Source organism: Delphinapterus leucas, chromosome 8 (assembly GCF_059928025.1).
Source record: "Delphinapterus leucas isolate spDelLeu-1000000601 "Yukka" chromosome 8, BTC_Dleu_Yukka2, whole genome shotgun sequence".
Lineage (NCBI taxonomy): Eukaryota > Metazoa > Chordata > Mammalia > Artiodactyla > Monodontidae > Delphinapterus > Delphinapterus leucas.
The window spans coordinates 72367263-72391567 of record NC_143136.1 but is presented as its reverse complement, the minus strand read 5'-3'; the positions used below and the strand labels follow the sequence as shown (position 1 = coordinate 72391567).

General features: G+C 47.6%; 1 protein-coding gene across 13 annotated transcripts in view; it reads left to right on the top strand.

Moving 5' to 3' along the window:
- The window catches only part of TANC1 (tetratricopeptide repeat, ankyrin repeat and coiled-coil containing 1), a 246172-nt gene that overhangs the window by 189765 nt on the left and 32102 nt on the right, over window positions 1-24305 (top strand). For all 13 annotated transcript variants that reach the window (XR_016393996.1, XR_016393997.1, XR_016393993.1 and 10 more), the window contains 3 exons: window positions 6935-7171; window positions 8991-9176; window positions 11585-11663. Coding sequence is in view for 8 of the 13 variants with exons in the window: in XM_022569802.2 (XP_022425510.1) it covers window positions 6935-7171; window positions 8991-9176; window positions 11585-11663 (502 nt within the window). In the remaining 5 variants the exon portion in view is untranslated. The remainder of the gene's footprint in view (window positions 1-6934; window positions 7172-8990; window positions 9177-11584; window positions 11664-24305) is intronic.

The window sequence follows — 24305 nt, the reverse complement described above, 5'->3', positions numbered from 1 at the left end:
ACAACCTAGCGATGTGTTATTTCTTTGGATTGTGAAATGACTACCACAAAAGGTCTAGTTAACAGCTATCACCACATATGGTTATAAATTTTTTCTTGCGATGAAAACTTAAGATCTGCTCTCTTAGCAACTTTGAAATATATAATAAAGTGTTATTAACTGTAGTCCCTGTGGCGGACATTATATCTCCGCCTGCTGGTGTATAGAAGGGAAGAGCCTGGGTGTCAGGAAGGACCTAGCGGTGCTCTGACCCTGGGGCAGCTCACCCACAGCCCTGCTGCCCAGTGAAGAGCTTGGGTGTTGGTTAGAGAAAGGCCACCACCCCCTGGTGGGTTCAGACAAGGTCTTTTGCAAATAGAAAAGTGCAGGTGGGCTCAGCACTGTTGGGGTTCCAGGCTTGATGGGCAGAGGGCACATTGGATTTCAGCCTGGCTCACCCCTGGGTGGGGTGCCTGGGAGTAGAGCAGCCCCAGGGAGCCGCTCCTGGGAACCTTGTGCTCAGCCCTGCTCCTTCGGACATTTCTACTCACTCTGCAGGCCGCTAGGCTTGAGGGCTTGTGTCCCGACTGAAGCTATGTGCAAGTTTCATGGGGTGAGGACAGGGAAGCCGCTTTTATAGTTAAGGAGCACGAGCTCTAAGCTGTTGCTCGGGGTCAAAGTGAGCGCTTCCTTTTTAGATAGCGTTACTCTGCAAAAGGTGGAGAACACGCCAAGCGTAGACTTCACGTGATGAAGGAATTGTGTTTAGAATTTTTGTCTTTTGTTTTACTTTTTTTGCGTGTGTGTGTGTGGTACGCGGGCCTCTCACTGTTGTGGCCTCTCCCGTTGCGGAGCACAGGCTCCGGACGCGCAGGCTCAGTGGCCATGGCTCACGGGCGCAGCCGCTCCGCGGCATGTGGGATCTTCCCGGACCGGGGCACGAACCCGCGTCCCCTGCATCGGCAGGCGGACTCTCAACCACTGCGCCACCAGGGAAGCCCTGTTTTACATTTTATAGAAATTGGAATTGAGTTTACTGTAATTACACTGTTTCATCTTTCACTTCAGTTAAGATTATATCTTTTGGCTTCTCCGTAATTAATAAAATTCTGTAATGATGGCAAGGAAGAAAGAAAGAAAAATTAAAATGGCAGTATCTGTTGTCACCATTTGAATGAATTATGGGCCCAAAAGTTATTTTAATGTGGAGAAAAGTAAATGGGAAACATCATACTCTGTTGAATACGAGTTTTTAAGAAAGTAAATTAAAAGGTACAGTGTAATAATGTAATGAGCTTGACCCTCCTGGGATTATAAACTTTCCTCTTTAACATATTTGCAATTTTAAGAGTTATTCATCTTTACTTTGTTTTATAGAACTCCAGTGTCACCTACCTCTACGCTATCCCCCAAATTGTATAACTTGGTTACCGAATTTTAAGGCATTCATTATCCTTCTGTTTCTTTTATCTTTCAAGAAAAAGAAAAGCAGGGGGGGTTCACAGACTCATGAACAAATTACGGTAATTTAAAATTATGCATGCAATTAAGGAGTTTTTTTAGAGAGTATTAAATGTCATTACAGGAAGGGATGTCATTTTGAGCAATAATTGCAGTTTGCTACTTTGGTCAATTACAGCGACTTGCTCCCGAGTGATTACTTGGTAGATGAATTTTAATTTTGGTGGCATGCCTGTGATTTCTAACAATGTGATCTCCCATTGCCCGGCCAGGCTTATGCCAGCCCGGGCCCTGGCTGGCCCACTGGGGAGCTTGCCGCCAGTGCCTTCAGGCTCCCGTCCAGCTGGTTGTTTTGCTCACGTAGTCGCATGGGACCGGTTGCCAGCCACAGGCTCCCGAAGAGAATTAAGGTTGTGATTCTTCTCTCAGCTGGAGCTGGAGCTGGGGCCGTGGGGGAGGAGACAGGAGCTAGGCATGGACTTCGGCCCAACTTCCCTGGCTCAGAGGATCCAGTCATATTCTGCATAACTACTAGGCAGCACACATTTACACCGGTTGTATTGATGAGAACCTCCAACATACTTAATGAGAAAACTGAGCTTCCCACTTTACGACCTTGCTGGACAGTGCCTCTTCTGTTCCTCAGGATCACATCATTTTTGCCTACCCCCCGGCCCCTTTTTTATCTTCTTGTATTCGTCAAGTCCAGAAGTATATAGGTAATATTGCCATTTCCAGGTGTTATCCAGGGAGAGCTTCATGGTGGTGATGACCAGACGACTTCCATGTGATTGGGAGAAAATGTACAGGAAGCACCATTTAAAACCCCTTCCTCGAAGGCGGAGTAATCTTAGCCAGAGCTGCTGCTTCGGCTGCTGGACTGCTCTGTGATACTAATTAGCATTGTGCCCAGGGCTAATTTGTGGCTTATCTGTTCTGAGCCTCAGTTTTCGCACGTGTAAAATGAAGGTAACGAAAGAACCTGCATCACAGAGTGCTGGGAAACCTCACTGAGATGTTAAAGCTCTTGGGAGAATACTTGGCATTTATTATATGGTCAAGTGAGAACTGAGATTCTACTGGAAGCACCTGAGAACTTGTTAGTGTGCAGGTGGGTGGTGGTGAAGGGGAGCTGCCCATCATGAGGCATTAATGGGTCCACACCTGCCCTCAAATAAGCATGAGGTCTCCCTGCTGCTCTGTGCTGGTGAGCAGCCCAGGCGGGCCAGACCCTCCGGGTCGCCAGGTTCCTGGGGCAGAGCGCCCTCCTGTGCCTTCCAGGGGTCAGGGACTAGGGCCCTTGTCTCTTCTAAAGATTCCATCAAAGGTGATTGTAACAATAGCAAGTAATATTTATTTAGCACTTACAGGATGCTGAGGGCTGTGCTAAGTGCTTTGTGTGTATGGCACGTTCATTTTTAATCTTCACAACAACCCGAGGAGGTGAAACTGTTTTTATCTCCGCCTTTCAGGTGAGGAAACTGAGGGTGAGGGCAGTGACAGGGTGACGCAAATCCCACAGCGGGAAGGGTGCCTGCCGCCGAGCAAGCCCATGCTCCTTCCACAGGTGCGCTCTGCACCTGACATGTTTACAGCCATGGCTGCCAGCTGGAACCACTCGGGAGCCCCGGGCCCTAGCCAAGTCAGAATCTCCAAGGGTGGGGCTGGAGAAGCTTGCAAGCTCCCAGGTGATTTCATTGTGCAGCAAGGTTAAGAAATACGGGTTCGGGGTAGATCCACAGACTGATTGGGGGGTAAGTGGTAAAAATACCTGCAGCGTTGCACCCACCAAGGAAATGTCTTTCCGAAGAAGCAGATTGAGAACTGATAACAAATACCTTTAGGAAAGCTCTGCCCCTAAGCACATACCCTCCATAAGACTTTCCTTGTAAAGTATTCAGGAAGACAGCACTGAAACAACACCTGCCAACATTCTTAGGAAAGAGAAACTGTCCAGTAGAAACATGGGGTGGTGTACTGTCATTTTCTTAGGAGGCACTTGAATCACAGAGAGGTTGAGTAATTTTCTGAAAATCACACAGCAAGTTAGTTAAGGGGCTGATTGGGAACTCAGACTATTTAATTCATCTTTTTCTCTTAGGCTCATGAATCTGAAGAGGGAATGGGATTGGTGGGAGAGGGGAGAGAGAGGGTAACTGGCTGTCAAAGTCACCCTGGGAATTTACAAACAATTCCTGCCTGTCCTTTGGTGACCAGAGTCCGATGTGCCCCTCAGTGATGTTATGTGTGCTTTGAAAAAGCTGCTAGGGTTCTTCTGTAATTCCTCTTGCCTAAGAACTGATTTCATAGGCCTTGATAAAATCCCCAACTGTGTCAGCAGCACTGTCTTATTCCTGCTATACTGTTGGCGGTTACTCAAAGGAAAATAATTTTCTCAAAAACCCTTACTTTGGTTGAGCACTTACACTTTTAAAATGCTTTCAAATCCTGTTTGAGTCTGTGCTGTTTTTAAGAGCAAACCTACATAGGGTGGTAGAGCAAGCTTGGCAGGGATGAGTTTGCCCGAGGTTGAGCGTCGCATGTCACTCTTGGGACAGGGACAGCTCTCCTGATTTCTCCTCCCTGTTTTTTCTGCCCTTCCATCCTCACGTGCTGGTTTGTTGCAGGAGGCTGGGTTGGTGCTGACCCAGATGGGGTTGAAAGATGGTCCCCCTGATTGGGTGAATGACGAGGCAGGTGTTGGTCACTTGGGTACAAGCCGTCCTTCCTTCCTTTTTTTTTTAACTGAAGTATAGTTGATTTACAATGTTGTGTTAGTTTCAGGTGTACAGCATAAGTGATTCAGTTTTATATATATATATTATATATATATAAATAATTTTTAGTTATATATAAATAATGTATATATTCAGTTTTATATATATATATATATAAATAATTTTTTAGATTCTTCTCCCTTTTAGGTTATTACAAAATATTGTGTTGTTCCCTGTGCTATACAGTAGGACCTCGTTGATTATTTTATATATGGTAGTATATATGTGTTAATCCCAAACTCCTAATTTATCCCTCCCCCCAACTTCAAGCGGTCCTTCCTTAAATGTAAGTGATGATCCTAATGGCAGGAAGGAACTGACTTGTGGGCCATCCTCACCCATAAAGGGGCTTTGTTTACCTCTCTTCTCTGTGAACTTCTGTGTCTTAGAACCAGTATCTCGTGCCATGGGCTGAGCCGGGAAATGGAGTGTGCAGAGTAGATGGCCATGCACGGGGTCGGCCTCTGTGTGTGTGTGTGTGTTGGGGGGGGCGTGTGCATGGGGAGGGCTGGGGGCATTCTGTATCGGATGGGGGGACTTCTCCCTGGTGTCCTGGCATTGAAGCAGGGACCCATAGGAAGTGACCCTTTGTCATCTGTAGCTATGGAAAGGGTATTTATTCCTGGCAGAGGGAACTATACGAGAAAGAGGGAAAGACCAGGAGGCCAGGGCATGCTTGCCATTGTTGTAGGACAAGCATTAGACCCAGCATGGTCGCGGTGTGGGGAAGTGAGGGTAAGGGTGCTGGGAGACGGGGTCAGAGAAGGAGCTGAAGGGCTGGGTCACCCGGGGTTCAAGCTTCAGTGGCAACCCAGACCGCTTCAGGTTTTACACTTTGGGTTCTAACCTGTCTGTATGCTGTGTCACTCTTCTGAGGTGTGGTGTCACCACCAGAATAATAATTTCTATCACTTTTTAAGTATTCTGTCAGCTACTCTTGTGGACACCATATCACTGAAATACCGTGAATTTTGTGTGTTTTGTCATCTTTCTGTATCTTTTAATGATCCCATGTGTCTCCGGTCAAATAAGAGACCCAGTCTGTGTGGTTTTCACACCTAATGGGCAGCCCGGAAGTGGCCAGGGTCTGTCGGGAGTGATTGATGTCGATCCGGGACCATTGAAGGGAACTGTTAGAAGAAACGCAGTGGGCATCTTAATAGGTGTTTAAAGGAGTGTCATTTTTCCAATGACCTGGAGATTTGAAGAAGATATTAGTATAGCTGAAATTTGCCTAAGGTATTCTGTGATTTTATTTTAAAACCTACAGATAACAAACTTCCCTTGATATCTGGGTCCAAGGAGTTAAGTGGGTGGTGGATGTAGTAATTAGTAGAAAAAGCCGATGATTTTCTGTGAGTCTTGTGCTGCTGACAACCCCAAGCATGTGAACATTTTCACGTGTTCTGCTTTTTCTTGAAGGTACAATTCCTTGTAAAGAAAAGAGAGTATTTGCTTTCACTTTTGGCTTTATTATCTCACTGTTAATTATTTAATCCTGTGATGATTATTTCATTGCCCCCCAAAATGAATTTTCTGTTTTTATTTGGATCAAACAGTGGTTTTCAAAGTGTGGTCCCCAGGGACTTTGCTGGTGGCGCAGTGGTTAGGAATCCGCCTGCCAACGCAGGGGACACGGGTTTGAGCCCTGGTCTGGGAAGATCCCACATGCCGTGGAGCAACTAAGCCCATGAGCCACAACTACTGAGCCTGTGCTCCGCAACAAGAGAAACTACCACAATGAGAAACACGCGCACCGCAACGAAGAGTAGCCCCTGCTCGCCCGCAACTAGAGAAAGCCCCTTCCCAGCAATGACGACCCAATGCAGCCAAAAATAAATAAATAAAATTAATTTAAAAAAAAAAAAAGTGTGGTCCCCAGACCAACAGCATCAGTATCACCTGGGGGGAATTCATTAAAAAGGCACATTCTCAGGCCCTACCCCAGGCCTACTGAATACAGAGGTCTGATTCCAGAGAATGTGCATTTCTAAATTTTTAACTGTGATTAAAAAAAACATGAAATAAAACGTACCATCTTAACTATTTTTAAGGACAGAATTCAGTAGTGTTAAATATTTTCACGTTATTGTACAGTAGGTCTCCAGAATAAAACTAAATCTCCATACCTATTAATTCTCATTTCCCCCTTTTCCCAGCCCCTGGCAGCCACCATTTTACTTTCTGTCTCTATGAATTTGACTACTTTATGTCCCTCGTGTAAGTGGAATCGTATAGTATTTGTCTCTTTGTGGCTGGCTTAGTTCACTTACCCTCGTGTTCTCAAGGTTCATCTATGCTGTGGCATGTAACAGGGTTTCCTTCCTTTTAAAGGCTGAGTGATTTTCCACTGTATGTATTTACATATCACATTTTTCCATTCATCTGTTGACCTTTGAGTTCACCTGCATCTCTTGGCTATTGTGAACAGTGCTTCCGTACACAGCAGTGCAGATACCAAGATCCTGATTTCATTTCCTTTGGATATGTACCCAGAGCGGGATTGCTGGATCTTAAGAAACCTCCACATTGTTTTCTGTGGCAGCTGTGCCATTTTACATTCCCACCGGCAAGAATGTCCATTTTCAGTGCAGGTCATACTGTGCACACTCAAGTTTGAGAACCACTGGATCAAGAATACCACCCTTCTCCACAGATGTTGTTGTGACTGACATCTACGTGAGAAATTAATCTTGTTGGGGGACATTCTCCAACAGGTGAGCCGTCTCCTAATTTTGGGAGGGGCCAACGTGAACTACAGGACCGAAGTGTTAAATAATGCCCCGATCCTGTGCGTCCAGTCTCACCTCGGCCACGAGGAGGTGGTCACTTTGCTCCTGGAATTTGGCGCCTGCCTGGACGGCACGTCAGAGAACGGCATGACTGCCCTCTGCTACGCGGCCGCTGCCGGCCACACGAAGCTGGTGTGTCTGCTGGCCAGGAAGGGGGCAAGGGTAAGCAGCAGCCTTCTCCAGCGGGGGAGGCAGGGGCGAAGGTGGGAGGGGTCTTCCATTGCTTGTAGAATTCTCATTTTCTGGGCCAAGCTCCCTTTGGTCTCTGCTTTGTCAAGTTGCAGTGAACAGAAATCACCACATAAACAGAAAAGGTGGAGCTACAGGCTCCAGACAGTGTGTGATGTAGCCTGATGTGGGTGTGTGTGTCACCTCCGAGAAAGAGAGGGGCCGTGTGTTTTGTTCGAAGCTCTTACTCTGCTTAATCCTGCCCAAGGGGAGGCTCCCGACCACCAGCAGCCTGAGTAAGGCCATCCTTTCAAAAGCCTGCAAGTGTGGCCCTGGAGCTTGTCACAGAATTTAACACAGCACTGGATTGGTTGAAAACATATAAATGTTTGATTTTTTTTCTCCTTTCTTCTTATTCCGTTTCATGTCTTTTTTTTTTTAAAAAAAAACCCAATAAAGTGAGTTCTGTCGGCCTTGGAAGGCATGTGCTTAAGCATATGGTTGCAGGAACACTAGAAGTCCCCAAATTCTCATTTCTCCAGCTGGGACGTTGGGCAAGTTGTTGAGCCTGTGTGCCTCAGGCTTCTCATCCGTAAAATGGGCATAACAACAGGACCTACCACAGGGCTGTTGTGTGAGCATAAGTAAATCAGCATGTAAACAATACAGAGTAACTATATTGTTAAGGGGTTACTCGAGGACTATCAATGTTAAGAGATTAAATGAGAACAGTGCCAAGTTCACAGTAAACTCTGATTAGGTTTATTATAAGCACTTCATTGGGGAAGGGAGAAGGTACTTTTGAACAACAATAGAAGTAAATCACTGATGTTTGTCTTTCTTCTTTATAGTTAGGATCTTTAAAGTTCAACGACAAGATATTAGGCTTATAGTAACTATGGGAGTCTTTTTGGTTTTTTCTCTCGAAAATAAAGCATTTGGGACAGGTCACCCTTAGCTCATGGAAGAAGGGAAATGTTGCTGGTAAGCCTTCCCAGTGGGTTCATTACTGCTCATCACCACACCTCCATTTCCACTTCCAAATCGTGGCTGGGCTTTATCCGGAGGCTAGCTGAAAGCTCTGTAGGAGGGGATGGGTTGTGTAGTGGCTCTTGCAAAAGCCCCTGGGTTGAGGTGTAGAGCATCCTCAGAATTTGCGAGCAAGGCTGGACCCTGAATCCTCTTCCAGGCTAATATTTCCAGGCTTAGACAGGGAATGATGTGTTGTCTACTGCCTCTTGCACCATTAGGGGGTATGCAGCACTTGGGTACTCCCCATTTGTGGCTAGCTGGCCTTCTTGGCTTTGCGACCACACTTAGCATGCTGACACGTCCTGGGTCACCTGCCTTCCCCAGTAAAATGCCGCTTGGGGTCCCTTCCTGCTCTTCCTCGTTCAGAGCTGGGTTTTCCAGATCCCTTCCTTTCGCTGGCTTTCCTGTCTCAGTAAGCAAAGAACTGCTCTACTCCCCAAGTCATAGCTTGTCACAGCAGATTTAGAATACTCTGCCCAAGTTACCAAGGTTGGGAAGTATAGGTTTTGGTCTGTCCTCATACCTGCTTCCCAGAGAACTTGGAGCTCTGAGTCATTTGCGAGGAGGACGTCTTGTGATCACTAGTTGTACAGAGGGAACTCGAGGCCTGGAATAGTGCATTAATTACACCATAGTAATTCAGACGGAGACTCTCCAGAGAGACGTACTGGGACATTATCCCCTTACACCTGCAGTGGGATGGGGTTTGTGCAGAGCATGTGTGGGGCACTGTGACAAAATGATGCTAAACCGTGACCTTCCCCTGTTCCCCCCCGCCCAGGTGGACCACTTGGATAAGAAAGGCCAGTGCGCTCTGGTCCACAGCGCACTGAGGGGCCACGGCGACATTCTCCGCTACCTGCTGACCTGTGAGTGGTCTGTGGGCCCACCCCAGCCAGGCGTGCTGAGGAAGAGCCAGGCCCTGCAGCAGGCACTGACAGCGGCCGCCAGCATGGGCCACAGCTCGGTGAGTGGGGCTGCCAGGGCCCTTCCTGGGAAACTGGGAGCCCCGTGTAGCCCAGTGGGTCTGGTGTTTTGCATCCACCTTCTGAGTTGCTAGCTTGTGATGCACCAAAGGAAAGAAAGAAAATGAGGGTTTCACCACGTGTAAAGATCTGTTGTTATCAAGCCCGTCCTGTGAGTGAAAACGCAGGGGAGTGCCCACAGTCTCAGGTGCTGGCCCGGTAGGGGCTGGCTGCTCCCACGTGGAGCCCCTCCACGGTGTGCATTCTCTGCTCTTCCTTGTTTCTTCCCCTCTTCCTTCCTTGTTCTATTTTTACCCTCTAGCTCTGCTGTCTACCTTTTTCCCCTTTGATTCATTCTTTTGTCCTTGTGATCTTTTAACAGTAATCACGTGGAATCCTAATTATAAACTTGTTCTTGAGTATTTGAAGGATTTTTAAAAACAGAACTTCAGTGCTCTGGTAGCATGAAAGAGTGCTTATCATTCGTGGTTCCTGCACTGAAGGAAAACCTCATGCCGTAGTTACATTGAGCACTTCATTTCTGGTAGGTGTCAGTATTCCTCGATTTGAAGAATTCATTGGCATCTCCTGACCCGTGTGCCTGTGAATTTAATAATATTTTACCCTCTCTCTCCGTGTATTTCTCACGCTGTATTACGTATCTTCAAGCAGTTATAGAGTTGCCAGTGTTTGGTAAGATTCTTCCCCACAATGACTAAAACGTAAATTTGGTTGCAAAGCCAGCTGGCTGACTTTTAGCATTTAAAACGCTAGAGCAGATACACGCACACACTGCTAGCTTATTGTTGGCATTTAAAACATCAAAACTATACACATACACTACTTCAGCCAACACAATATATTGCAGTAAGTTGAATGCAGAAGCATATAAGAAAACGCAGTTGTCTTTTCTTAATACAGACATAAAAGAGATTTACAAAAATGTGAAACGATGCCAGTCAACTCATCTATATGTTTTAGCTTGAAGAAAATACTCATTTCATAAAAATGTGTTAAATGTTACCATGTGGTGGGTTTGTTATAATTCCTTTAAAATAAAAATGTAAATAAATACTTTTAAATACCCATATACATAGATTCAGAGAGAGCACGTTAAGTCCACTTATTTGAATGTAGATGTTTTTCCTCTTTAAACTGTTCCCTAAATCTGTGTGTGTCCAGAATGTGCAAAATCATCTTAGGGAGCACAGGGAAGCCACAGTGGATGTGACCTTGGTCTCAGCTCGTTTTAAAGCTGGCTGCGGGGAGCTGTGGAAAAGCAACTACAGTACATCCAGTAACTGTTTCGTGGAAAAGGAGAGGATTTGTTCACCAAAAGACTTGAAGGGTGTATTAGTTTCCTCATGCTGTTGTAACAAGGGTCCACAGACTTTAGTGTCTTAAAACAACCTGTTCTGGAGGTCAGAGGCTGAAATTAAGTTGGGTCAGGAAGCCAGTGTTCCTTCTGGAGGCTCCAGAGGAGAGTGTTTCTCTATTTTTTGCAGCTTCTAGAAGCCACCATTATTCCTTAGCTTGTGACCCTGCCTCTGTCTTCAGAGTGTGTCACTCTAACTGAGGCTCCTGTCTCCTGATGTCTTCCTTCCTCTGACCCTGGTTCCTCCTGTCCCTCTTATAAACAGCTGTGTTCTTATCAAGTGTATATCAAATATACACTTGGATAATTCAGGATAATCGTCCTGTTTCAAGATTCGTAATCACATCCGCACATCCCCTCCTGCCACGTAAGGTAACATTCACAGGTTTTCAGGACTAGGATGTAGGGCCCTTATTGGGAGTGGATTGAGAGACTGGAAAATGGCTCCGGCGAGCTCGAGGCCGCTGCACACGAGCGGGGTGGATGTTGGCTCTGGTTCGGGGCTCAGATACTTCTGTTTCCCCGCGGGCCAGCACCCCTGCCTCCACACCTGTGACCCAGCCTGCTCTTTGACAGAGGGAAAAGAATAATGTTGTCAGTAGAGAAATTTGGAACAGCACTGTTTTATTTTACTGAAAAGGTATGTACATCACCTTGTTTTCCTTCCTTGTGAAAAAAGGCAGTCACCGTCTTCTGGCGACTTATGCAGAAACTGCACTGTGTATGGTCTCCCCTGTCCTTTGTTGATTAGGCTGGCATATTTGGGTCGTGTTGGAATTCATTAGAATTCTGAGTACCTAGTAATCCTGAACAATGTTGCCGAAATTCACTGTCTTTTTTTCTTCTCCGTCTCAAAGGGAAAGTGTGAATAGCATACGAATTACGCTGGAAAACCGTTTTCGTCATGTTTTCTCTCCTTGTGCAGCATAAGATAATCATGGTTAAAAAACAACACACTCTCTCCTTTGATACATAGGCTACAATAAGCACATATGGCTTTGAGAACTCATTAAATCACCTTGCCACTTCTGACAGGTGGTCCAGTGCTTGCTGGGACTGGAAAAGGAGCATGAAATAGACATCAATGGCACCGACACACTGTGGGGAGAAACAGGTAATTATGGTTCCACTGCTTGTAGTTGGGGCCAAGTAGCTTCTTGACGTTTTAGCCCGCATTTTGGCTTAATTGTCTTAAGAATGGCTTGGGATGCATCTAGTCCTATTGTTATTTTAGCACAAGGCATTTGAAGTTAAGAGCTTTTAAAACTTCCCAAATGGCTAGTAAAACTTTTCTAGAAGCAAGTGTAATTTGAATCATTTTGGATTTACCAGCAGTTTCTGTGCATGTGATGAATGTCAGCTAGAAATACCCAAATTAAGGTAGTGGTTTCTGCTTTGCTGAGTTTTCTCATGTCCTAACCAACCTGGTCTTCCTGTGACCCGTGCAGAGTGAGCAGAGTGGGAACTTCCAGCCCCATGTTCAGGTGAATCAAAGGTGCTCAGCAAGGAAGGCTCTGGCCTGCCTCCTGGAAGGAGAGTAGCACTCAGTCCTCATGCAGCCTGCCTAAAATCCTGAATACCAGCTAACAAGTCAGTTTCCAAGGGTGTGCGGGTGTGTGTTGAGCTGTAGTGGAGGAAGGAAGCCTGGGGCGAGTACATCTGAGTTGGATACTTGTCAGATTAATATAAATAACACTGCTTTGAAATTTTCCATTTGACTGAATTGGTATTAGAAATGTAAGACTTTGTTAGCAGTTGTTGTTTAATAGATGTAACCAAGGTGTTTAATATGCATTTCCAGGCTGTGTCCTGTGTGTATACATAGTATATATGACTTCAGTGTCTCCTGCAGAGATTTATTTCCAAATGCTTCTCACTTATTTCCTAACAAGCCAAATGGTAGTGTGTAGAGTCCATCAGCTAACTCATACTTATTAGGAAAAGCCTCAGAGTTTCCTGGTGGGTATCACAGGTGCTCACCCCCCGACCCACGGTTGCCATCACACACACACGTGGGGCTTACAGTTGCTAGTTGTGGTGAAGTGGGCCATGGAGGTCCCGGCAGGAGGAGAGGTGGCATGACCTGGGGTTCAGGGAGAGCACAGGACCCCCAAACGGGATTGGATTATGCTTGGGGTACACGTGTGTGGATGTAAATACTGGCCTTAGTTCCTTCTGGAGTCTTTCCCCCACCCATTTCTCTGTACCACAGTAGGGGCTGCTCTGTAATTTGATAGAATGAAAGCTTCTACCACTTCCTATTGTGTTGCAGGCAGCAGGATAGCTGGGCAGGTTAGCACGTGACTTTCTTTGTGCTTAGCCAGAAGGTCCGAATCCCTGCCTTCCGTTGCCTGGTTATCAACTTCGGGCAGGTAACTTTGCCTCCTTGTCAAATGAGGTAAATAAGTTTTTATAGGATTGCAGTGAAGACTAAATGAGACGAGATAATCTTGGCCAAATGTTCCCAATGATCAGATTCCCTGGGGCAGTTGAGCCTAGAAATTCTGATTCATTAGGCCTAGCTAGGGTGAGTCCAAGACTCCCCTTTCCTAACAGGGCACCCAGGTGGTTTCGTGGCTTCAGGACAAATAGAGAAGCGCTGTGAGAAGCTGTCTGAAGTGCCGGCCTTACAGCACCAGTAATGAGAGGAGCTGGTGGTGATGATGAGGGTCAGTGCTAGTAGCAGTACAGTGACAGCCCTCACTTAGCTCAGATAAGAATCTCCAATCTTTAATATTAGAGTTGAGTTTTCTTTCTGGAAAAAAAAGGCCAGAGAAGCAGAGAAGGGCTTCATTTGAGGGCTCTGTGTGAGCAGTCTGTTTCGTCTGGAGATGGTGTGTCCTGAATTTCAGTAACCACCTCCCTCCCTTCCCCCTTGAGAATCTGCTCGGTTGCAGGCTAAAGAAGCACGTAAGAGAAACTACAGACGCCCATCAGCCTCAATGAAAGGATGAGTAATAGTTCAGCCTCTCCCTTCCAAAGCCTCATGCATAACCTTCAGACCACTTTGCAGCCTGAGAAGCAGGTCACCTCTTCCCTCAGCAGGCATTCAGCGTGAATTAACTCAGGCAAGCCTTTGAGAGACTTTTGAAAAAATTTAAACCAAGAGAAAGCTAAGCACTATTTCTCAGGCTTCGAGGCCCCAGCAGCACTCTGTGGCTGCATGTCAGTAAAACCAATCTTGCCTGCTCCGCGTTTTTCTCTCTCATACCTTTCTCCTGTGTTCCTTCAAAAATGTCCACCAATGTCGGCTACCACAAACCCTCCTGATTTCCAGGTCTGTGGTTGTCAGAGGAATACTTTGAAATCTTGAGGAGGAGGTTTTAGATGAGAAAACATCTGCAAATAGTGGGGCTTTGCACGAGTGTCTGCTGCATTGCCCAGATTGTGAGGTGTGTGTTTGGGATTTGGCCACATAGGGTCCACACTACCTGACCCCAAATGCCTTCTGGAAGAGAAGGCCCCGGTGCTGATGACAGCCTGAGTGGATGGGTCAGCTCATAATCCTCTTCTCACCAAGTCGCCAGCTGGTGGGTCCCCAGCAGCTGCTCTGTGCACTCTTCCTAACTGCTGGGGACCCTCAGAGTGAAAGCGATTGTTTTGCTTCCTGGTTTGTTTGATCCTCTTTCCTGGGTGTGGTCAGTGGTGCTTTGTGTCTAAGGCACTCTAGGATGGAGCTTGTCTTTCTCCAACCACAGTGAGAGGGTAGGATCCCAGGAGTGATCGTGTCTGGGGTGTGGGCAGGTGATGGGACAACCAGACGCTGTGTGTGAATAATGCCGTTCCTTATTTCTGTTTGACCCTGTGTGAGTTCATACAAGTCTATTCAGTGTAGGTTAGCTATGGACAGCTTGGCTTTAAAATGCCTGCTGATGATGGGCTTCCCTGGTGGCGCAGTGGTTGAGAGTCCGCCTGCCGATGCAGGGGACACGGGTTCGTGCCCCGGTCCGGGAAGATCCCACATGCCGCGGAGCGGCTGCGCCCGTGAGCCATGGCCGCTGAGCCTGCGCGTCCGGAGCCTGTGCTCCGCAACGGGAGAGGCCACAACAGTGAGAGGCCCGTGTACCGCAAAAAAAAAAAAAAAAAAAAAGAAAAAAAAAGCCAGCTGATGGGGCTCCAAGAGAGGGTCTCCGGGGTGTGTTCTTGGCTCACCTGCCCATCTTTGAAGGGCCCGTTGGTTTCCGTGCAGCACTACGCCGCCCTGTTTGGAGCACAGCTACCCGCCCGTCTGTCCTCTCCCAGCCACGTCCAGGAGGTGGGAGCGCCAAATCAGTGCGCAAAGTCCTCCTCCACTTTTCTGCTGGGAGGGACCCTTGCAATCCCGGGGGAGCTGCTGTGTGTTGCACAAGTGGGGTTTTCATGCCTGTTGCCGACTGGAAGCAGCAGTTCATCGGTGAGAGATAATGACAGCGGACAGCCGGGGAGGAGGGAGCACAGGGGGCACAGCCCCACGGGAGGCCCCCTGTCACCCAGGCTCATCCGCGTGGAGGTGATGGCAGTAGGTTCAGTTGTGTGTCTTCAGTGCCCTGAGCATCTCCCTGCTGATGACCTGGAGTCACCAAACAGTGTCCCGAAAGGGGGGTGGCTCCTGCCTTAGGTATAAAGAGACAAGACAGTGTATAGAGTAGATTTTTAAGACATTCATCTAAAATGGGAACAATGTTTACTTTGGGGTTTATTGCAGTAAACTCAGAGTTTTAAGAAAAGTTGCAGAATACAGATGTGCCTTGGCGATATATGGTGACTTTGGTTCCAGACCGCTGTAATAAAGTGAATGGCACAGTACAAGTGAGTCACACAAATTTTTTGGTTTCCCAGCGCATGTAAGTTACGTTTACACTGTACTGTAGTCTATTAAGTGTGTAATAGCTTTATGTCTTTAAAAAATGTATATACCTTAATTTAAAAATACTTTATTGCTAAAGAAATGCTCACCATCATCTGAGCCTTCGGTGTGTTGTAATCTTTTTGCAATAATAACATCAAAGATCACTGATCACAGATCACCATAACGAGTATATAATAATAATTAAAAGTTTTTAAATACTGCAAGAATTACCAAAACATGACACCGGGGCACAAAGTGAGCAAAGGCAGTATCTGCAAAGTGCAATTAAATGAGTTATGCCTGTATGTCTGCTGGTTTTGGAGAGCAGAGGGCCTAATTTATGTAAGTTTCCCTTTCCACCAGCATTTGGAGCCATTTGCTTTTTACGTCTGTTTGATGTCTAGATCCAGCCCTTCCAAAATCAGTCCTGTAGCTCTTTAGCGCTTCTCCTCGGGCTTATGCAGTTCAAGGAGTGTGACACTCAGGTGGAGGCGGGGAGTAAGGAGAAAGCTCGGAGCTACAGCGCAGTGGGCTTGGGGTGCATCTCCACCAAGCAGCTCTGCCCGCGAGGCAGCCGAGACCCTTTGCTCGTGACGTTCACACTCTTGGTCGGACAGCCTTGATCCCATGGTTTCCGGGCAGCCTGAACCATGACAAGAACGCATCGGATGCTTGCGTTATCTCTGTTTCAGGCATTCCACAGCCATGACAAGCAAGTACTGGCTCCCACGAAGTCTTGACCTAACCGAGTTACTGTTTCCTTGTCAGTGTGTGATGGGAATCTGCCCAAACTGGAATGATCAGAAATGCTTAACTGGTGACTCATGGTGTTGTGAATTGTCAGAGGAACTGTGCTTCCAAACTCTAGGCCACTGTCAAGTCTGTGAGCCTGTTGTCTGTCTCTGGGCAGAACTTCACGCTCTTTACAGGGGCATAAAGGCCCTTCTGTTTCAGCAAGTTTGCCTGTCTTGTAAGCAAAGACTTCCCAGCCCCGGCCCCTTGGGGTCACCTTGCAGTTCCCTTCGTAATACTTACCACTGATAAATTCGATTGTTGGTGTTGCTTATTTGATGCAAGCTTGTCGTCCCCAAATTGAGGGCTTCAGGAGAGCAGAACTTTCCAGGTCTCTTGTGCTCATCTCTGTGTGTGGTCACTGTGTCTGGTCTCGTGTTGTCCAGTAGAACTTTCCGTGGTGATGGAAATGCTTGCTTTCTGTGCTGTCCAGCCAGGTAGCCACTAGCCACTGATCTTGCCTGGTGCTTGTCACATAGATGTTGAATGAGCGGACAAGCAGGTTTAGAGAAAACAAAGCTAGGTTAACTTTTAGGGTAGGTGACACTCACTTTGCAGAATAATTTGGGAGAAATTGTGTTGTTGGAGGGGAGAGGTAAGGAGCCCAGTTGCTCATCGGGACCCAATCCTCTGGTGTCTTCATGTCTTGCTGGATTCCAGGCTGGCTGAGATGCCTTCATCCCAGTCATCAGTTTGGCTGGGTGCTGGGTTACATCGTTTGGAACCCCCAGCTATTAGCAGCCACACGTGGTGTGGGCACGGGTGACAGGCCAGGATGGACCGTGCCAGCCCCTTCTGTGTGTCCATAACATCTCCCTCCCTGCATCACCAGCCCGACTGCCCACTCCCCCGATGTGCCACGCCCTCACACTGTTGTCCCTCGGAAATCCTTCTCACTGCTTCACAGCTGGTCTGCAGCAGGCCTGGAGCCGTGGGCTTCACAAACGGACAGGACGCTGTCCCGCCTGCCATACGACTGCTCCCAAGGGCTGCCCTTCCCTAATTTCTGACCTGAGAGGCCCCGTCAGTCAGAGGGAGGTAGACGTCTGACGGAAATGTTTCATGCCAAGTGTTCTTTTATGTTGTCCATGCTCTTTTAGTTGGTAAATACTTTCCAAAGAAGTTGAATCATTGTAAACACTATGTTTTTATTGCCAAAGCTGTTAACAACGCCGTATTTTCCTCTCTAAGAAGGGCTGAAGTTTTCTCCCCAGTATTTAGCTGCGTGGCCCTCCATCGTCATAGTTCACACAGGCAGTTTAGTCCAGCATATATGCTGATCACAGGTCACTCACTCTTCTCTAATTCTGCACGGAATTCTGGATGGGACTTGAGTCTCAGGCCCAGCCTGTCGGCTGGGGTGTGGGCATTTCCAGGCGAGTCTTGGGGGAGGGGTCCTCACATCTGTTTCCTTACGGGGGCCAGGAAGCCAGGTAATGAGTTGTACTTCGTCCTTGATGTGTTAAAAGTTTCCCTCTCGTCTCCATACAGCTGCTTCAGTTTCCACTCTGAGGCTCTGCCTGTCCTTCTGGGGGTGAGGTGTCCTCCTGCTCTCATTGCAGGGACCACGGACAGCAGAGCTCATCACACCCAAAGCCACCCCAGAACTCGGTGCATGCCTGTCAGGCGACAGGATGCCTTGTTGTTGATTTAAAAATAACCCTTTGTTTATTCAGATTTCACCTTAGGTCTTTTGGAGAGAGGAGGGCTATTGTTTGGTAAGAATTTAAAGAATGCTTGAGACTTACTGGATTGAGTTTGGCCTTCACACAGGTTAGGTACATCTCAGGGCAGAATTCAGGTGAGAGACTGGAAAGGAAAGAATCGGTCTCTTGCTTGTTGGGGCATGTGGAGAATTTGTGTGAAGGAATTTACTGAATGTATCTTGTAGGGAAAAGCAAGTGACTTCTCTTGTACACTGAAGATACCTGATGTTTTTGGAGGTCCCGAGCCCCTCACCAGTACTGCTGTTGGAAAATCCTTGTCCAGGCATTCCTTCCTCTGCTGGTGTTTGCTTTAGGAAAGTATAATAAGATTGGTGGAGATCCAGGCTTCTGTCAGTCCTAAACAAGGCAGAAGTTCTTGGTTGTCCTTTGAAAGCATGAAGGAGGGGTAACCCAGGACCTTAGAGGATATGAGGGAGGGGATAACCCAGAATGAGGTGGGGAGAGGTGATCCAGGATCCTGGATGGAGGGGGCAACCCAGGACCTAGGCAGGGAGGGGAAGGGTGGATAACCCAGAACCCTGGAGAGGATGGGAGGGGGGAGCTCTGGACCCTGAATGGAGGGGAATTGGGGAATAACCCAGGACGGTGAAAGGGGAGGGACAAAGTTGAGTAATGTAGGCACTGGGGAAGGGGGTAATGTAGGTACTGGGGGAGGGGGTAGTGCAGGCTCTGGAAGGAGGGAGATGGGCATGGGGTCACCCTAACAATAGAGAGGATTTGAGGGGTAAGAACCAAAGGGACTGGGTTTGTCCACACCCTGTCTCCTTCCTGCTCTAGCAGACCCCTGGGGTTTGCGCCTGACGTGGGTGTGTTCTGGAGACCTTTGCTGAGAGGACAGCCGGAATCAGAGGACCTGTGTGTCCCTGTCCTACAGGGCAGGTGAGGGGCAAGGAGTGGGGGCCCGTAGAAACCCGCAGAGGCATTTCAGGTGTAGATGGACTGGTAGCTTGACTGCTTACCAGGACCCTGTGCTCCGCCTTCATCGTACTGCTTTCGCTGTACACAGAGGCCTTTGTTCTAGTGAGTTCCTTCCTATTCATTAAAAAGGCAAAAACAAAACTTGGGCTTTCACCAGAAAGGCATGTGCTCATCTACATCTTGGTAGCTTAGAGCATCTTTACCCACAAACGCGGCTGCTTGTTCTTTTGGTCACTCCCTCCTAACAGGACTGCACATGATTTACCTGCTCTCCCACAGAAAAATCATCCTTGATTCTTCCAAATTCCTACAGCAGTGATACTTGGATTCTCTTTTTTTGAGCCTGGATCTCAACTTGTGTAGGATGGTTTTGTCGAAACTGCCCCCCTTTTTAAACACTGACCCCTCACGTGGGGTCCTGCCCATAGCTTTGTTCTCCTCAGCGCACGCCCAGCCCTTTGAGGGCACAAGAAGGAGCACGTTGTACGTGCTTCACGTAATTCGGTGCGTAAGAGGGTCTGTCCAAAATGTGAACATTCTCAGCACACTTTGCAAGTGACAGCTGGTCAAAGCTGCGATCCCCTGATAGATTTTTGGCACAAAGTCCGTATGAAACATGATTTATGTCATCCATAGTTTAGGAAATTGTTCTTAAATTGAATTATGTTATTTATAGCACACATAATTCCTCAAAGGATTTGAAGAGGCTTACTTGAATTAATACATATAAGAAAAGGGGAAGAAGTCAGGAATTGGACATGAGGAAGAGCAGGGATATTCCTGCCATAATGTCCTGAATGTTTACTAGGTTGAGCTACTGTTTTGGCCGTAGGATGCTGTGTGACCAGAAGAGTTAGAAGGAAACGTAGTCATTACAGATTATTCTTACTGTCTGTGGGAGAAAGCTTAACAGCTCTTCAGGAGAAGAAAAGTGTTTTCTAGTACCCTTGTTCTAAAACAACGTTCATGGTCTGTTTGATTAGTTGGATATTTTTTAAAAGGAGACTTCTTAGGGGCAGAAGTGTGAGAATTAAGAACTCAGATTCCAGCCAGACTCCCTGACTTCAAATCCTGTCTTCCCTCCCACTAGCTGTGTGACCTTAGGTGAGTTGTTCAACTTCTCTGGAACATATTTTCCTCATCTGCAAAACCAGGATGAGTGGTACTTGCCTTGTAAAAGTTAGGTGTGTGTGTGTGTCTGTATATATATATATATATATATATATATTTTTTTTTTTTTTTTAAGATTTTTGATGTGGACCATTTTTAAAGTCTTTATTGAATTTGTTACAATATTGCTTCTGTTTTATGTTTTGGTTTTTTGGCCCCAAGGCTTGTGATGTGGGATCTTAGCTCCCCAACCAGGGATTGAACGTGCACCCCTCCCCCTCATTGGAAGGCAAAGTCTTAACCACTGGACCGCCAGGGAAATCCCAGAAGTTAGTTGTATATATATTAAATTAATTTATGAATTTGAAGGACCATGAAGCATCATGTAGGAAGCAGTTTACAAGTGTCAGAGTATATTATTAAAATATGTCAGGATCTTCCTCTTTTGCTTGTGAGAAGAGGTAAGCTCGGGGTCCATTCTGTTCTGCCATCTTGTCCAGTAATCTCACATTGCACTGTTTTCTTGTCCTTCTTTAAAAGTTCTCCAGACCTAGGACCCTTAGAATCACAAAGCATATCATTGAAAGAGACTAATAAGCTTATGGTATAGGTGCAAATAGTTGAGGTCCAAAGAAATTTAATTATTTCATCAAGGTTTCACAGTGAGTGGGTGGCAGAACCAGGACCCAAAGTCTCAGATAACCAGGGCCTTCCCATTCTGATTGAGAGCATGCCTCCAGGTTCTTTCAGCTGCTTGGGTTTAATTTCTAACTGACACTGACTCAGCTTTGTGGTTCAGGGCAAGTGATGTGACTCAGTTCCTTCACCTCAGTAAAATGGACATCATAATCTGTCGAAGGATTCTTGTCAAGCTTAAGTAAGAATTTACCCAGACTCTCTTTGTGTGTGTGCGGTACCCGGGCCTCTCACTGTTGTGGCCCCTCCCGCTGCGGAGCACAGGCTCCGGACGCGCAGGCTCAGCGGCCATGGCTCACGGGCCCAGCCGCTCCGCGGCATGTGGGATCCTCCCGGACTGGGGCACGAACCCACGTCCCCTGCATCGGCAGGCGGACTCTCAACCACTGCGCCACCAGGGAAGCCCTCACCCATAGTCTTTTGCCCAGAGCTCGGCAGCTCTAAGTGTTCAACAGATACGATACGCTGCAAAGGTTGTGAGGAGCTGATTGTTAATATTAATTATTGTAATAGATTTATGCTATACCTTTGGTCTTGATAGAGCATTGAAATGAATGCTTAAGTGACAGAATCTTAGTCACTTTGCAATTCCTTTATGGATTTGAAGGATGGAAAAGAATTTTGGTCACATGGGAAGTCCCATTTAGTGGCAATGACACATTTCTATAAAAAAATTCCTTGGTAATTGGAGGTTCGTATTTAAGCTGTGTACAGAGACCGACAGCATGTTTTTACTCTAGAACTGGTCACATGCCAGGGGTGTCTTGGTTCCTCAGGTTTGGTTTCTGCCTTGCTTTGTAAGTAGTCCATTGGGAAATGGGCTGACTTGGTGCGGGCATCTTTATGTGTGGTTTGGTTGCCGCCTGTTGCCTTGTCAACAGAGATTCCCTCTCCTTGACCCCAGCCCGGCCTGCAGCTGCAGGCCCTCCTGGGAGACTTAATGCCAAGTGCAGAATGAGGAGGCAGGGTCAGAACAATAAGGAAGGTGTTCCAAACAGCCACTGGTGAGCTTCAGAGAGCTTTTGGGCAGAGCCGGCTTCCTGTTCGCAAGGTCACCCTCCCAGCACGGGTGTCTGTCAAGGCTGGGGGTGCTGGAGGCTCCTGGGGGTTCGTCTCCTGGTGCAATGGCATTTTTCAGTGAGAGCAATCTTTGTTTTTTATTTTATCCTTTGCATTGTTGAGAATTCAGATCTTTGCGGAGATGAAGAATTTATAGCTGTTGAGGAGTTTGTTCTTCTAATGGAAGCCCTCCCCTCCTTCAGCCAGGAAGGAAATACTTAACAAAGCAAGGCTATGATACTGGACTTTTATAAATCTCAGCCCTGTCCATAGAAGGGGGAGGGGAAGGGGGTATTGCCTGACTTCCCAGGGCGAGGAAAGGGCACTGCTTTCATTCAGAGGCCTTTGGGACCAGTGGCAGCCCTGCCCAGACCCAAAGGGCAGCAAAGCAAAACACAGGCCGACTAGCCTCTGGGGTGACAACTCCTCGAGAGGTCATTTGTTAAGTGCAGGGCGAGGGGCTGCCATTCCCAAAGAGGTTTAAAAAATTATAGAATCCCAAATTACATTTCAGCATTTAGATAAAATAGCTGAGAATTCCCCAGCGTTCCACGTGCACTTTTACCTTTGTTCTCCTCCGGCCCGGGTCCTGTCTTCACTGCCTTTGTCGCATCTAATGGTTTCCATCTTGGTCGCAACTAGATGACATCTATGAGACCCCTGCTGCTTACCACTATTCATTTTCCACCCATTTTTATAAAAGATGGGAAGAGCCAGCACGTCAGGAAATAAATCACACCAGTGAACACACGTATGGAAGCAAAGCCGAGCCACGCTGCCCACGACCCGGGCCGCCATCTCAGCCGGCAGGAAGCACGCTTCTGCGGGCGCGCACTGTTCTGGCTCGCGTGCTCAGCTGGGGCCTAGGGGTGTGGGCTGGCTCGTCACTGTGTGGTGTATGAAAAGGTCACTGTCCAGAAGCAGGGACCGCCTGCGTGTGCTCTGACCTGTCACCCTTTTCTGTAAGTCGGGAGAGAAGGATGTGGGCAGAGGGGGTGACAATCCATTGTTGAAGCCCCCAGGCCTGCCGGCCTGGCCCAGGAACACACCCCTGTGTGTCTGAGGGACAGACCTGCCATAAAATATCACAAACAGCCCTGCTTATGGAATGACTGTGTTCCAGGCAAGTTGGCGTTGAGCTTTTGTGAATCACATCTCTGCCCGGAGAACTTTAGTTCTTAAAAGATTCCTGCAAATGATCCATTTTACCAGGAACCATCTCTCACTGATGTTTTCAGTGAGGATTTCGTATTGTTGAGGGTCAATTGGGTTTTCTTAAAATGCACATCTGCCACCACAAACGTACTCATGCTCTGAAGACAGAAGACAGTATGGCCGAGGTAAAATTAATCAGAAAATGACACATGCCTTCGTGGGAATTTAATTACAGAAATGCCATCTTGTTGAGGATTTTGCAGTAGAAGAAATTATGTTCAGTTTGAGTCCTACGAAGCGCCATGAGCTCAGGTTGATTTTGAGAGTCCCCGTTTCATACCAGGTCTTCTTTCTCCTTCCTCTCTGAATTCCGTTGGCCGGAAGCCAAGGCTTTGCCCTTCTCCCAGGCGCTCTCTCCTGTCCGGCCCCTCCCCCTTCTCCGGCCAGGCAGAGTGCGCTGACCCTTGTTAGGGGCTGCTGGTCTGCTCGGAGGACAGCCTTTTCAGCAGAATAACTGGAATTCCTGAGCAGAGTTCTGCTGGTTTTGTTTGTTTAAGCATCTGGTTGACTATTCTTCAGCCTCGCTTGTTTCCGAATATGGTATCCTTAAATCCTCGTGGCTGCTAGAACTTGATACACCCTTAGCCTCAGGGGCCCTGAGTGATGGCACCAAAAAGATTCCCTCTGAGTAGAAAAAGGAAAACACAGGTCCTGTTGTTTGGGGCATCGGGGTGAAAGCGAGAGCCTCGTTAGGGAGGTGTGATCCATTTTAGGCCAGCTGTGTGAGACTCCCAGCCTGTGCTGGTAGGTGCTTCACCATCTCAGAAGAAGGCTAATCACCAAAAGTGCAGCCGATCGGGCTGGAAGGGAGAAGGGAATCCAGCCCTGTCTCTGGGCCTGGGCGGCGCTCCCCTCCGACTGTCAGCTGTTCTAACTTCTGGCTCCTCTGGCACCTCCTTCAAACACGGGGCCCTATTTTTAGTGCCGGGCTGTCATGTTTGATGTGCTGTTGCAAAAAAAAAAAATCAGTGGCAGCTGCAACAGAAATCCTGACTTAAAGGCCCCATTTATAATGCGGATGAAACCTGTTTACCAAATAAAAGAGACTGGAACGTCAGGGTGATCAGCTGCGTCGGGCCTCGTCGGACGGAAGAGCCTTGAGCTTATTACGTCCACGGTGTCCTGCCTGCGCCTGGCCACGTCCCCGCCTGCAGCGCCAGTGCCCGCGCCGTGCCACAGGCCGCTCCCGGCAGAGGAGGGGCTCCCTAATTGCAGGAAGGATGCCAGGGAGCCACAGGCCCAGGGAGTGGCTCAGCGTCCAGATCTTCCATCTCACAAAGCCCCCGCTTGCAGGGATGTGGTGTTAGACCCATCCAGACAGTGTAAAGAAAAGCGCCCCAAGGCCCACGTTACTTCAGAATCGTCAACATTCACACTGTGGCAGGAACAGACCGTGATGGGCATGCCCGGC